Raw genomic sequence first — 15687 nt, 5'->3', positions numbered from 1 at the left:
GAATTTAAAATATATAATTTACAGAAAAATAATGATGGTAAAGTCCCTCTGTTTCCCCTTGTGTTACTTTGTATAACCATGACACATTTATTAAAACTAAGATCTAGAGAGAGTGAGTTTATTTAGCAGTAAGTTTCAAAGGCTGAAACATTCTAGGCTGTAAGCTGAAGCCTTCAGGGCTTGCAGAAGATTAGATTGTATGGAGGCTAGAAGCTTCCAGGCCTAGGCCTAGGGATAGTTAGAACAGAGAAGGAAATGTTCTGGACTCAGCCCAAGCTATTTGTAAAGCCTGGTTATGGCTCTCATCTCATCCCTTCCTTTGAGGGAAAAAACAGCGACATTTATACTTGTAGGTGGAAACAACCTGAAAACCTAATCAGCATATTTCGCAGTCACTATCTCATTTGGATCAATATTCCTTGTGTGAGCTGAGACCATTCTTTGACTTTGTGTTAGTGGGCATTTAACTGTTAGAAACAGTTAAACCCAATTTAAAGCTTCAACAGCCTTGTGTGTACATTTACCCGCTGTGATGCTTTGTATATGCTCTGCTCAGGGAGTGGCACAATTAGGAGGTGTGGCCCTGTTGGAGTAGGTGAATCACTGTGGGTGTTGGCTCTGAGACCCTCATTTTAGCTACCTAGAAGTCAGTATTCTGCTAGCAGCCTTCTTATGAAGAGGTAGAACTCCCAGATCCTCCTGCACCATGCTTGCCTGGATGTTGCCATGCTCCCACCTTGATGATAATGGACTGAACCTCTGAATCTGTAAGGTATGCCTAATTAAATGTTGTCCTTATAAGTTTGCCTTGGTCATGGTGTCTGTTCACAGTGTTAAAACCCTAAGACACCAACTTGATTATCAACTACTTACAAATCATCTGATTTAAGGTCTAATTGTTGGTGTTACAAGGAGTCCACCAGAGACAACCACTCAGACATATTTATAGACAATTGTAAATCTTTATTCCAGCTGGCTGGGACTACACTCAGGTATTCAGGACCCAAGTGCAGTCCCAAGTATTTAGGATAAGGGATTTTTAAAGGCAACCCCCACATCCTGATATCTTGTTTGGCATCTGTAAGGAGAGATTTTAAGCAAGCAAGCAGTTTAACAGAAGCTAATGCTAGCTTGGGCATTTTGATCTTGGGTTCCTAGACTAGAGCTGGGTAATTTTCCACAGGATTCTCCATCAAGGTAAAATTTTAGATAAACCTAAATTGATATCAGCAAGATACAAGATGAAAGAACTCCTCACTGCCTTGCCCTGTAACACTGTTGACCAAGGACTTGCAGGCTAACCTAGCCAAGATGCCTTGCTCTCACTTCATCCCCTAAACACAATGACCCGAGGTTTTCTCAGAATTGAGAGAATAGCGGTGGTGAAAGAAGTGTGAGTTCAGAATTTTAGAATACACTCACCTATTCTATCCTCAGAGCTTTAAAATTCCATCTGGGTTGCCATGTTACAGGAAAATTTGGACAAGTCCTATGTTGGACTGTAGATGTTATTAGAAAGACTGTGGCTCCCTTTCATGGGTTCTTTGTTAATTTAAAATTTTTTAATGGACTCAGAAGGAAATTTAGGGACAATTTTATAATTTTAGGAATTCAGTAGGGAATGGAGGTTAGCAAGCAGATACATGACCAATAGCAGCTATGCAATATTCCAGAAAGGGGAGAGCACTGTTAGCTTTAGGAAAGAGTGAGAAAGCCGAGCATATCTAAGAAAACATGCTAGTCAATATTTAAAAGAAAAAGAAAAAAGAAAAATGAAGTTGACTGTTAGTGTTCCTTCCAGCTTGGATGGAAAGGTCTTCTGGGACTTGGGAGCCTATGAGCCACACAGCTCTGAGGTGGGGAAGTGCCCCAGTGGAAGGGTATCCTGAGATATGGGAGCTTAAGATCCACACAGCTCTGAGGATGCCTCCTCAACAGAGGTGTAGCAGCCGGGAGGGAGAATATCCTTGGCTGAGCTGGAGTGCTACACTGTAGCAATTCCACTTTGCAGCTTTTAGTTTTCAGCATTGTCACTCCCAGGGGAGGGTATCCCCAATAGAGCAATGGAGCTGGGTCGCCTCAGCCCAGCTCCACTTCTTTGCTTCTTCCTTTCTTTACTTCATTATGTCTTGGCTTCTTCCCATGAGAGAGTCACACCAGGCAGTAAATCTCATAAAAGAGATAGCGTGTGAAGAAAAAAATCCAGGCATGGCTGCCTCTTCTCCTAGGAGATGACAGCAGTAAATTAACAGATGTCAGAGCTTATATAGGATTTCTTGAGGCAAGGAGAAGCATTTCAGGACAGAGATTTCCAGAGTGAGAATTGGTGGGATTTTAAGTCCTGAGCTTGGGGAGCTAAGGGATTGTGGGGTTTCTTGTTCAGGGATTAGTGAGGTTTTATTCAGAATTATCACCTAGAATTAGCATAATCTGGGAAGGGTCCTATTCAGAAGGTGGAGATGACCTTTGTGACAGTTACTGAGGAGCTCCTCAGACCTGGACCTGGCCACTTTCCTGCCTTGGGGATTTTCAAATTTGACACTATATACAAACTTTACAAAGGGAGTCCACAGCAGTGAAGCCTTTTCATGCTGCTTGAGCTTGCACAGATAGCCAACACTTATACTTCCTGAGTAACCCTGAAAACAGTCAGGATTAGTAGAGTTACATAGAGGCATCTCTGGAAACAACTGTATAGTAGCAGTTTCTGGGGAGGTGAAGTGTGTTATCTCATTAATTACCGCTCCCATCTTCTCCCCGAAATTCAGGTGAATCAGGATTCAGAGGTAGTCATTTTGGAGAAGTGGTAAGTATAGCTGAAGAAACTTTAAAAATAGTTTCTGAGAATTTCATATGTATTTACAGAATATGCCACTTCTCCTGTTCTCCGACTCTTCCCGTGTCTCTCCTTTTAAAATTCATGCCTTTTATTAGTCACACATATATACATACAAATTTATAAATCCAACCTGCTGAGTTCATTTGGCCTTGCTCATGTACATGTGCATGAAGTGTTGCACATGTATATGTTTAGAGTTGATGACTTAGGATTGATCACTCATTAAGGGGCTCATCTTTGGAACAGACTGCTCAGCAGTCATTAATTACCCATAGCTCTCTATATCTACAGGTTAAGGTCTTGGGAGGAGACAGTAGTATGTAATATTCTGATCGTTGGAACAGACTAGAATGCCATGTCTCCACCTAGAGAAAGACGTAGATTCCATTCTTTTGATCAGGAGGAAATAACTGTCCCTTAATGGTTCAATACAGATCCCTGATAACTATTCTCAATGGCTTCCAAGACTACTAACAGTGTGGTCAAGAATCTGTTTTTGTCTGGATTTAGATCCCTAAAGGTTGAGGAAACACTTTAGGCAGCAGGTGACAGCATGGAGTTGAGTCTCTGTGTAGTGAGAACTTTGGTTTCTTTAAACAGAAATGTTATGTGAATGTGTTTTGTTTTAATCCCAGGTGTGAGATATGGGGCTGCTTCAGATTGTCCATAGCAGCTAACTATGATTTGTCTCATGCTCTGGCAGGAGTGTGATTGGACCAGCTGGAGATAGTTTAAGTTTGGAATTATGGGGACTCTAAGAGGGTATAAAGGTCCAGAGAGGCTGTGGCAGCTGCTGCTGTTCTGGTTGCAGTTTGCTGGATTGCGGGTTTCTAGTTGGAGAAATCTCGGTGACAAGGATTGTACTTGCCTCAAGGAACTTCACACCTCTAATCAGCAGGAAGTAATCTAAGGAGATTGATGCCTTAGTTAGGGTTTTACTGCTGTGAACAGATACCATGATCAAGGCAACTCTTATAAGGACAACATTTAATTGGGACTGGCTTACTGGTTCAGAGGCTCAGTCCATTATGAAGGCAGGAATATGGCAGAATCCAGGCAGATATGGTGTAGGAGAAGCTGAGAGTTCTGTGTCTTCATCTGAAGGCTGCTAGTGGAAGACTGACTTCTAGGCAGCTAGGATGAGAGTCTTAAAGCCCACACCCACAGTGACACACGTACCCAACAAGGCCACCCCTCCAAATAATGCCACTCCCTGGGCCAAGCATATACAAACCATGACACCCCCTTTTCCCTCCAACCTTCTTTTTCTCCTACCTAGTGTTAGAGGGTTCGAAGGGATTAGGGTGAACAAGGGCAATAGGGAAAAGATCCTAAGAAAGTAGCCAAAAGTAGAGTTACAAGTGGTACCCAGAGGTGAGGCTAGGCAGAATTTGAAACTTGATTTCCAATAGGGTAGAGGAGACCACAAGTCAAGAGGGGTTGGATATTCTGTTTTAAGACATCAGCAAACATTTTATTGTGGCTACTGCCACAGGCCTCTCTCCTGCTCTGCTCCCAGAGGGGATTTTCGTTTCTTTTCTTTTTTTCTTTTTCCTCGTTCTATATTCGGTCTCAAAAACATTTGGGAGAATGGTTGAGCACCTGGAGGAATTATGAGTGGAAATGAGGGGCTTTGAGATGCAACTGGAAAACTTGCAGGGAGAGGTGGAAGTGCTTGGAAGGGAGTATCCCTGGGAAAGGTAGAAATAAAAGGTTTCTGAGTGGCCTGGTGACTGGGCAAGAGAATGGGAGCTTCCCAAGGAATGAAAGAGAGAAGTAAACCAGGCCAGAAAGCAGATCTCAGCCCCACCGGGTGCCACAGACTTTCAGTTTCAAGAGCCTGCAGACCCTGGGTGGGGCAGGAAGCAGGGTGTGAGGCTGGGAAGAGAGGGAGGCTGTGCATGGCTACAGGGGTAAAGAAAAACAGTCCATTTTGAGAGAAAGAGTTAATATTGAGCCAACTGCACTGACAGAGAAGAGGGACAACAATGGCAACATCAATTGTACAGCACGTGCTTGCGAATGGTGCTGATTATGACTTTGATGAGATAATGTGGTGTCTATATAATGCATTCCCCTTATGTAAAACAAATATTAAGTAACTGGGATAGACTTATTCCCCAAGACTTTGGTAAGAGCTGTGCTAGAGGCCAGACAGCAGTTATAATGGTTAAAGAGATGGAGGAAGAAAGACTCAAAAATGGAACAATGTGAAACAGCCTGACTCCACGACAGGCTTCAAATTGGCAGTTCAGAAAACTAGGCCTAAATCTCTGTTTCCAAGAATTGGGCAAGTCAGTTACTGAAAAAGAAAAAAAACTCAGGCCTCAGGCAGCCAGTCAGAAACTGTTCTGCCATCAGAAGCTGTCCCACCTCTTGGCCAGAGGCAAGGGCAATGGTCAGCAAGTCTTCAGACTTCCCCAGGGACAGTTTCCAGCCCCCCACTCCCCAGCAATGGTTCTGGAATGTCCCTAGAGCTAGAGCCTATCCCCTTCCTCGAATTCCTTTAATGTGCTTTAAATTGGGTCAGCAAGCTCACTTTGGTGCCTCTGTCTTCGTAGATGGTAGACCCCAGCATGATGGACTTCTGCAGAATAAAACGCTCTTTGCTTTTGCATACAATGTGAGTCTGGGGTATCATTCTTTGGTGAATTACAGACCCTCACAAATGAAATAGAGCAAGGGGAATGAATATTGTTAAAGATAGTTGTGAAGAACACTGACTTAATAGAACAGATTCGAATTTATGATGCTATTATGGAGCAATATGCTTTAAGAGCTTGGGACAAGGTGAGGACCTGAGAAAAGGTTACCTCATTTATTAAGATTGTTTATTAAGCCTCATTTATTAAAACTTTGGTAAGCAAAGATTAAGCTGTAGTAGACCCTGATGTGAGACAGGTGTTGATAGAGACCTTGGCATTTGAGAATGTGAACACCAAATGTAAATGAGTTATTAGACCTTTAAAGGTGTGGGCATTGCCGATGGATGAGTGAATAAGGGACATAACTGATATTGGCTTTCATGACCATCATGCCAGTATCACTGCCAATGGCCCCTGATATCAAAATGCCCAGTGCCTTAACTGTAAATTCAGCCATTTACAATGAAACTGTGACCAAGCTGCTTAAAGCCTCAGATCTCAAATTGTCTGGTGTTTTAAATTTGAGAAATATGGTACTTACCAAGCCAGGTTTAAAAATGCCCATTGTGTTAATAGTAAGAATTATGGTACTTTCCTCCAGAGAAGGAAACACTTCTTGCTGTAATGCAGGAGATAGGATTGCTCAACTATTGTTTCCTTACATTAAAGGCAAATCTGCTCCAGTAGGAAGAACAGAAGGGGTTGGAAGTACTGGAAAATGTGTGTTATGGCAAATGAAGGTTAATGATTAGATACCAAAATTAAAATTGCAAGTAAATGGTGGTAAAATAGGTTTGGTGGATACAGGAGCTGATGTAACTATCATTTTCCCCAAATCTTGGAATTCAGGATGGATGGCCACTTCAGAATGTTTATACAAAGTGTACAGGAATTGGAAAATGATCTCAAATAAAACAAAGTGTACTATGGGTTAAATGTATGGGACCTGAAGGCCAAACAGGGAAGTTAAGACCTTATGAGGCTGATATACCCATAAACTTATGGAGAAGGGATCTTTTACAACAATGGGATACTCAGATTCCTGCAATACTAGAGACAGCTCATGATGAAATTAGAGGTAAAATGGTAGATGATCCTGGGGTAGGTGTTGACATATGTCAACTGTCCAAACACAGGATATGCCAGGGTTTGAGTTTCCAAATTTGCAAGGGGGCTAGGCTGCCCAAATATATATATAAGTCAACCCACCTAAAAGGTGGGTTGACTGACAGGCTTATATATCTGTGGCCCTCAACTAAGGAAAACTTGCAGGTATCTGACCAGCTGGTAGAAGCTCAATATACAGGAGAGTCTGCCAGTCCATGGGATGTTGTGTTATAGAAAAAAAAATCAGAAAAGCGGAGAATGTTAACAGATTTAAGAGTGTTAAGTAGAATATTTCAACCAATGGGTCTATTACAGCCTGGAATTTCTTCACTTTATTACCTAAGTCACAGTCTGTAATAGTAATGTCAAGATGTACTTGATGGCTTCTAGCAGGCATAACTCTTGCCCTCTATTTAAGTTTATCTTAGCCTCTATAACCAAAATAGACACACAACTTGCTTCTGTGGTATGCTTGAATAAAGAAGTGAATTTTCGGGACACCTCTGGGACCTGAGTGAGCTGCAGAGGATTCAGAGTTTGACATGTGACAGACTGTTACTAGACTCAGGGCCTATGCCCCAACAAGCCCGGCTTGACTATTTTGTCCTTGATAAGTCAATGCAAAGATCTAAATCAAGAAAAGGATATTTGTATTCAATGTAGCCACTGAGGGAACAGAGACAAAGACCTAATGACTCCTCCAAGTGCACCTTGTAGGTCCTGAAGTGAGGTTAAAGTGTTGGGTAGAGGGATAGAGTTAAGCGCATCTAAACAGTCCTAGACTCATCATCGTTTTGACTTTACTCTCCTGCAAGGTAGTCTGTCAAGTTGAAATCTCTTCCCAGGACAAAAGTTTCCTTTCTGGCTGGTTTCTCCCAACATGAGATTTTCTGGAGAAATTCCAATTCCCTGAGGCCTATCTGTTCAAAGGTCAAATAGCCAAACTGAGAGCACAAGTGTCACCTCAGAGGATCTCCATTTCTATGCAATTGGTTACTCAAGGAGATGGTCTGGCAAGATTCAGAATTGATGTCTGATGTCAGCAATTAGCTCCCCTATTATCACTGTATACTGGACATAGCTCTGTAACAGAGCATGTAATTATTCTAGAGCTTTGTTCTATTATTTAATATTCGTCTCTATGCAAAGGTCTACAAGTTTCCTTGAGGTGTTTTCTAGCTCTGGTTTCTTCAGTTTTGCTACATGTCTACTTTTTAAGACTGTCCTGGCTTAGTCAAATTTTCAACCTATCAACAATATACTTCTGAATATTTATTTATTCATGCACATTGAGAACTGGAGTATCATTTTAGATAAAGCAACTCTTTTTAGTATGCCTACATGACAGGTTTTCACACATATACATACATGTGTGTGTGTATATATATGTATATATATATATATATATACATATATATATGTGTGTGTGTATGTGTGTGTGTATGTAACATTTATATCTTATGACTTTATAACCATCAAGTGTTACATACATATATAGAAGGATTAAATGCAGTGTAATGATAAAAATGAGCCTCTGTGTACTCACCACGGAAAAGAACAACGCCTAATGGCTCTGAAACCTCTGGGGACCTTTTCCCTGGAACTATTTTTATTAAGTATTTTTATGCATTCAAAATTTTACAAGCACCATATTTTAAAACACATGGTTAACTGTGAAACAGAATGAGCATTTACATACTAACAAACTAGCAAATGAGACAAAGATATGAAACAACTATGGACTGAAGCCAGTATTGTGACTTTATTACAATAGTTACAAACAATATTTTTGTGGTATACAATCATCACAATTGCTCAAACTATATACAAATAGATCTTTATACAAGTCTACATAAAAAAAGACCCCCAATCACATTATCAACAAGATTTTTTTCTAACAGTTATGGCCAAGAAGAAAAAAAATTCACAGTTACTCTGTAACACTTTAAATGCAGCAACCATATTGCACATAAAACAATCATAAACTTTAATGAGCAGATGTATATCTTTCAATTTAGTTTTTCTACAAAATTTACATTTTCATGCAATACTTTACTGTATACAGAATGGTAGAGCTAGAATAAACAGATTAACTTACAAACTTTCAATAATGGCCACAAAATTAGAATTATTTTAAAGTACCATTTAAATTTTGCTGAAAAAAATTGCAGTGTAATAGAACTTAACAGAGAGTCCAATGTTTCACAGATGGAAGTGCACTTCTAGTGTTCTTCTTTGTCCTTTCCTTTCTTCTCCTTCTCATCCTGCAGGGCAGTTCCGAGTTTTTTGATGAGAACGGACAGTACTTTGTCCAGTGGGTCCATCACTCCTCTCTGAAGCCATTTGGGAATAGTAGTCCTGGCATGGTGAAAGCCCAATTTTTGAAGAATATAATCAACACCTACAGGATCAATCTTTCTTCCAGTCCAAGAAATTAATCTAAAATGGTAATTAGAAATGGTCATTATCAAGGTATATGATGCATGAATATTACTGCACTACCTTAAATATACTCTGGATAAAACACTTTAGCAGATATATTTGAATACGTGAGTCTAAAAGCCTTGTATTCATTGTAGTAGTTCCTAAAAATAATTTGTATGCTGATAAGTCTTGGGGGCTGGTCTGGTGTTATGTATGCAAATGCTAAATTCTGAACCCCATGATCTGGTTGCTCCCAGATGAGTGAGTGCTCACATACAGTGGCTTTTGTTGTGTAAGCCTTACTCCCCAATTTAAAGCTATTGGTTAAATAAAAGTAGCTACAGTCAATTACTGGGGAGAATAGAGGTAGGGCTGGGGAGATTGCAGGAGGGAGGAAGGGGGGGGAGGAATATATATGTATATATGCTGGAGAAAGATAAAGAAGATTTTTACTGTATTTGTACCTGCATTTGAAGAATATGTTGGCTCAAAGTCTGCAAAGAAGGGCCAAGAGCTTACTGCATGGAACTGTGAAAGCGAAGCAGTAAGTAGTGAAGGAAGCCTAGAATGAGGGATGCCAGGAGAGTGGGGTGTCTCCTGAGAAAAGCTGCAGGCATGGAAAACTGGAGCCATTCAACACCTTTGGAGCCTTGTTTCTGAAATGTTTGGTCTCAGTACTGCTTTGGCCCAATCTTCCCATGCCATGCCCCCATTCCTCCATATGTAATGGGGAAGGTTTATTCTGTGCCAGTGTATATTGGAAATATTAACTTGTCCTTTGATTGTATAGCAAGTTCACAGTTAAGAAATGGCCTTAAGTCCCAAAAGAGACTTTGGAATTTTAAATAGGGTTGGGTCTATGAAAACGCTTGAAAGTGAATAAAGGCATTTCTCATTATGGGGTGGCTTTAAGTCTATAGGGGATGAAGTGGGTACTGCAGTTTGAAAATACACTATGTCATGGGCTGCACTGAACACTTGGCTTCCAGCTGATGGCAGTGTTGACGATTGTGGAGACTGTGCAATCTTTAGGAGGTGAGGCTTTCCTGGAGGAAGTGTAGGTCATTAGGGGCAGGTTCTGAGGTGTTAGAGCCTGGCTACACTTACTGTCATTTTCTTGGTCTGATTGAGTATACATTGTGAACAGCTGCCTCATATTGTGCCATCAAGATGGACAGTGTATTTCCTCTTAAACTGTGAGCCACAATACTCTCCCACCTTCAGCTTCTTGTCAAGCATTTGGTCACACCAGTTGGAAAAGCAACCATTTTAGTAGCCTTGGACATGCTGAGGTGTGCACACCAAATTCTTACCTAAGAGTAGGCTCCAGATGCCATGTGTTGCACATAAAGTCTCGCCAGTCCACAGTGGTGTAAGTGATGCTATCTTCTCTGTCTCTGTCAGAGGAATTATCATCGTGTATAATAAGTGGACATTTTTGTCCTGGTCGAGTGGATAAAATCCGAGGCGGAAAAATGGCTATAATAATAATAACAAATATATGTAAAGCCAGATCTTAAGAACCACTACTAGCTCTATTACCATGCCAAGTTTCATTTAATTACACCTGTTAAAAGATATCTTAAAATAAGCCAAGGGAAAATATCAATTCTTAGTATTTCTGAGAACAGTGAGGTTGTCACTGTGGTAAAGAATGTAGAGATCACATTTGTGTTAGCAAGTGTAGTGCACTGTAGTCAACAGAGGTGGATTTCCTCAACGATGACTAGTAGTTGACTATGCTGGTCACATCTGTAAGCCCAGCTGGGAAGGAGAATGAGGAGACTGCCTACTTCAAGCTAGATTAAAATTTGGTGAGATTGTGTCTCAAAATAAAAATTTAAAGGAAGGCCAGGGGTTATTAACTCCCTGGTAAAATACTTTCTTAGCTGTGGGAAACCTTGAACTTTGAGTCTAAACTTCAATATAGAAAAAAGCTGTAGCTTGATGACTTTTAAAAGTTTAGTTGTACTGTTACTTATATACCAAATTCAAATAAGTGTGTAATCAGTGCTTTTTTATATGTTAATAGTTGTATAGTTACATAAACAGTGTCAATAAGAAACATTTTGTGTACAATCCTTTCCTTATGGTGCTTAAGAAAAGTCTCTTTAAAGTTGGCTACCATAAATACACACATGTATGATCAAATCTGAGACACACATAGACTTTTATTGATCTAATTGAATAAACACAACATTTCTCTTGAAGTACAAACTTCAGAACACAAAGTGGACTTAAAACAACTGAATATGATGTTCGCTATGCAGCTTTTATTGTAACTTGATTGGTAACAGGCTAGGCAGTACCACAGCCAGAACATAGATGCCTACAAGTTCTGCTGCTTACTGGCTTCTATTAGTGGTAGTAGTTACACTGCTGTAATATATCTCCATGTTCTAGAAATTGTTGATTTCTGTCTAGTCTTACATAATGGTGTAAACTTTCTCGAGACGCTTATGTTTATTTTGGCTTAAATTTGTAATAATGAGCTATACTTAAGTGGCTATTATATACTATCTTTACAATGAAATCTTTACAGACAACATTTTGTCTTTTCTCATTCAAATGTCTTACAACTGTTTATGCATTCCTGGGGACTGAGTCTAGGCCTACCAGATGCTACACAAGTACACTAAGATACATATCCCTAATTCCTTTAAGTTTTTTCCTAAGAAAAATGTTCACTAAATGGGCTGGGTTGGCCTTGAATTTGCAATCCTCTCGAATCACTGGGATTATAAGCCTATGCCAACCACACCTTGCTAAATTAGTTTAAATTGAAAGACTCTGCTTCAGAGAGAGACTAATTTGAGGCGAACTGAAACCACTATACTATTTCACAAAATGTCAAAGGTTTCATAATATATTTGAGAGACATAAATATAGGCCCTCACATACTGGCAGACTGAAAATGAAGTTTGAATGTTGGTTTGTACAAAACTTGGTTTGTATAATTTTGTATAGATACTGAACACAGCATGAGCATCAAGGTAACTAGTGACTGCTGCACTTCAGTGCTAGGACAGGAGAGGTGGGCTCGACCGACAATGCGGTGTAGGGCAAGGCGTGAGATGTGTGGCAGCTTGATCTTACTCTTCCCACCATCACTATAGATTTTACTCTTGTCCAACTTTTGGCATATTTCTGATGAAGAGTAATTAATGGAAGTCCAGTTCAATCTGTATTAACTTGTTAACTTTTTACTCTTTCAAAAATGGTTGTTTTGATAATTTGTTAGTTTTACGGTATCTGCAAAGTAAATTTAACATTTTTTTTTCTTCATAAAGAAACAAAACAAAACCCCAAAATAATACTAAAGAATGGCCTGAACAAGTTATATTTTTCCAAGTTATATTTACTGAGAACCACATGTAGAGTTGGGCCTGGCAAAGTAGCCCTGCTATTCCAAACCTATATGGGAAGATGAGGCAGGAGGATCAAAAGTTCAAGGCCTGCCTAAAATGCAGAGTGAGCTCAAGGTCATAAGGAAAGCCTGCCTCAGTACCACCACCACTACCAGAAACAACAAAAGGTAAAAAACGCTTATCGGTTGAGTGTCTGCTAGCATGCATGAGGCCCTAGATCCCAGCACAGGGGAAAACAAACACATTTGATATTTAACCCACTGCAACTTTATATTTCATACACACAGTAGTTGTACAATAAATTCTGAATGAAATAAATCACCATGTTTGAAAGGACATTCCTTACCATTTCAAATTACCTAACTTCATCAATAGCTATGGAGTACTATCATACATTCAACCAATTCCAAATAGGTTATTAAGGGCCACTGTATGTAGTAACTAGTATGTTACAACAACACTTAATGTGCCAGAAAGGAAATTGGTGTTATCTAGCTCATGAAATCAAAACCAGGCCACTAAGGTATAAGTAATTTATTTATAAAACAAAAATGTTCTCTGTAAAGATTTATCTCCTTATTAAATTTAGTTTCTCCAACTGTATGATGTACCTAATAATGCAACTTTATTAGGTAGTTTTTCTTCAGTAATTTTACTTAAATCTGTAGTATTTCCTCCCATTTTTCCAACTTGCAAAAATTACCTATAGGCTTAACTTCAGACTTTCATATTTTTAGAAACTTCTAAAATTTTTTTATTGATGTGTATATGTACATGTATGCTCTCTGTGTATGCTTGTGTGTGTGTGTAGCAGGAGCTAGAAGAAAAGTGTTTGATTCTCTGGAGCAGTAGCTATATGTTGTTTCTGAGCCACTTTTCCAATCCATCCATCCATCCATCCATCCATCCATCCATCCATCCATCCATCCATCTATCTATCTACCTACCTACCTATCTATAAATAAATCTCTTTATAAAGTAAGAAACACCTCATGATTAAAATGAGTACCATTGTGGGCCAGTCAGACGGCTCAGCAGGTAGAGGTGTTTGCCACCAGGGCTGATGACCTGAGTTTAACTTTTGGAGATAATACAGTGGAAGGAGAGAATGGACTCCTTTAAGCTGTCTTCTGACCTGTATAGGTGTGTCATGATGAATCCATCACCCAAAAAAACTAAATAAGTAAATGTTAAAAAAAAATTTTAAAAAGTGTCATGCATCCAGCAGAAACTCAGAAATCTGTCATGTAGTTTTAGAAGTGCTACTTCATAACATTTGCAGCCCACAGAGGAAAAAGGCATTCATCCTATCCCCAGACCATAAAAACATTCTCCATGTTAATCCACTGACACTTGTCTTTCATGTAATTGAAAGAAGAAAGAAAAACTATGCAACCCACCCTTTTCTTTTTCTTTGAGATATGCTGACACCAGATCATGGAGAAACATGATGAGCTCGGCATCCATAGTCACACAGATGTGGTCAGTGAACTCGGTCACCACACTGCATTCCACCTTAGGTTTCAAGCTGGCATCTGAAACGATAACAGTATGTTACAGTGAGAAATTCCATGAAGCAAAGGCCTCTTCCATGTAAATGCATACACTTGTAATATCAATGTGAAGATTTGGGAAATGAGCAACTGCTATGTGCATATGATTTACAGACTAATGAGAATGTAGTAAAACATTCCTAGAATGTATCATTGTTCCTTATAATAAAGTCCAATTATTCTTCCCAATATTTGGCAAAAAAGGCACAAATAAGCTAAATAAATTTACCACAGTCTATGTATATCTGGTAAAAACATCAATTTGACTTACATCACCAGTTTTATTAAATTGGATATTTTTCCACATACCTTGTAATGAAGGCTCCTGTGGTTCTTGAACATGAATAGATTTAAATTCTAGTTGCATCCTTGGTAATGCGAAGATGGTCTCTGTTTCATGGTTGTAGCTAGAACCTCCCCGGAACCCACTCAGCAAACTAGAATTCTTTACGGTAGTACTGTTCTCCGTGTTATTAGCATCAACATTACGAAGTAAGTTAAGCTCTACATACAGAAAACAGAAAGGGTTATGTTAAACCAAAGGGCACTGTCACCACACTGCATTTAAACAATGTGTAGAGAATAATCACTTGTTGAGGGTTCGTCTGTTGCTATGTATACAAATTTTAGATTCTGAACCCCAAGATCTTGTTGCCTCTAGATAGGTGAATTATCACATACACCAGTCTTTGTTGTGTAAACCCTGCTTCCCAGTTTAAAGCTATTGTTGAATAAAAGGCTGGAGTCAGTGACTGGGCAGGGGAGAGGAAGGCAGAGCCTGAAACATGAGTTATGTGACCAGGAGAAATGCATCCTGAGAACAAACTGATGGGGCAGAAACAGCCCTGGTGAGACTCAAACAGTAAGTAACTAGGGGCGGGCGTATGGCTGGGATGTAAGTTAGAATAACTCAGAATCCCTAGGGTTACAGCTTGTAAGTGTAAATGCCAGGCTTTTGTGTCTTTTATATGGGATAGCTGGAATAAATAATTTACAGTCACTAGAGCCTAGTAACAAAAAAAAGTATGCCTCTAAAAGAGATAAACTATATTTAGACACAGGCAAATAAATGAGGCTTCAGAGTAATAGATTTGGCCAAATTGTACAAAGTGTGGCTTTAAAGATACTATATCAAATGCTAATCACTTTACAAGTTGGAAATAATGATATTCTTAAGAAGAAATGTGTACTTTACTGTTATTAAGTTGGATTTTTATCAAACTGAATGGTCTATATAGATTGAACACTAAATATTATCTTGACCCTTGAAATTATGTGGAAGTCCTATTGTTTGGAACATTATAACTACTCTACTGTTGTGAGGATTATTGCTGTGGATACATAAACAGTTTCCTGGAACATCCTAGTTAAAAAAGAAAATCTTAAAAAACAAAAAGACAAAAAAAAACCCCCAACAAAAACAAAACCAAAAAACTCAACAACAACCCTATTCCAAATGTATAAAAGTCAAAATAGGCCACAGTCTTTTTTTTTTTTTTCCTTTGTAACATATTTTTACCCCTCTAGAGTGTGTGCCCTATTCCTGAAAGCTAATCTAAAAATCACATGGTACAAGCAATCTTTTTCATTTATAAAGGCTATTTTTATGTGGAGAAAGAGGAACACTCCTCCATTGTTGGTGGGACTGCAAGCTTGTAAAACCACTCTGGAAATCAGTCTGGCAGTTCCTCAGAAAATTGGACATAGTACTACCAGAGGATCCAGCAATACCTCTCCTGGGCATATATCCA

The 15687-nt window shown here is 39.3% G+C and overlaps 1 protein-coding gene across 7 annotated transcripts in view; it reads right to left on the bottom strand.

Annotated features, from left to right (window-relative positions):
• Window positions 1–8331: 8331 nt before the first annotated feature.
• Window positions 8332–15687, bottom strand: part of Kiaa1109 (KIAA1109 ortholog) — a 196753-nt gene continuing 189397 nt past the window's right edge. For 6 of the 7 annotated variants that reach the window (XM_029537784.1, XM_029537788.1, XM_029537787.1 and 3 more), the window contains 4 exons: window positions 14246–14440; window positions 13784–13918; window positions 10329–10494; window positions 8335–9030 (listed from right to left, as the gene is read on the bottom strand). In XM_029537784.1, coding sequence (XP_029393644.1) covers window positions 8814–9030; window positions 10329–10494; window positions 13784–13918; window positions 14246–14440 — 713 coding nt within the window. In that variant the 3' untranslated portion in view covers window positions 8335–8813. Of the gene's footprint in view, window positions 9031–10328; window positions 10495–13783; window positions 13919–14245; window positions 14441–15687 lie in introns of all 7 variants that reach the window. The other variant, XM_021195875.2, reaches the window with a different exon arrangement.

This window comes from Mus pahari, chromosome 4 (genome assembly GCF_900095145.1).
Source record: "Mus pahari chromosome 4, PAHARI_EIJ_v1.1, whole genome shotgun sequence".
NCBI classification, from domain to species: domain Eukaryota; kingdom Metazoa; phylum Chordata; class Mammalia; order Rodentia; family Muridae; genus Mus; species Mus pahari.
The sequence above is the reverse complement of the archived record's forward strand: the minus strand, read 5'-3'. Positions and strand labels throughout refer to the sequence as shown.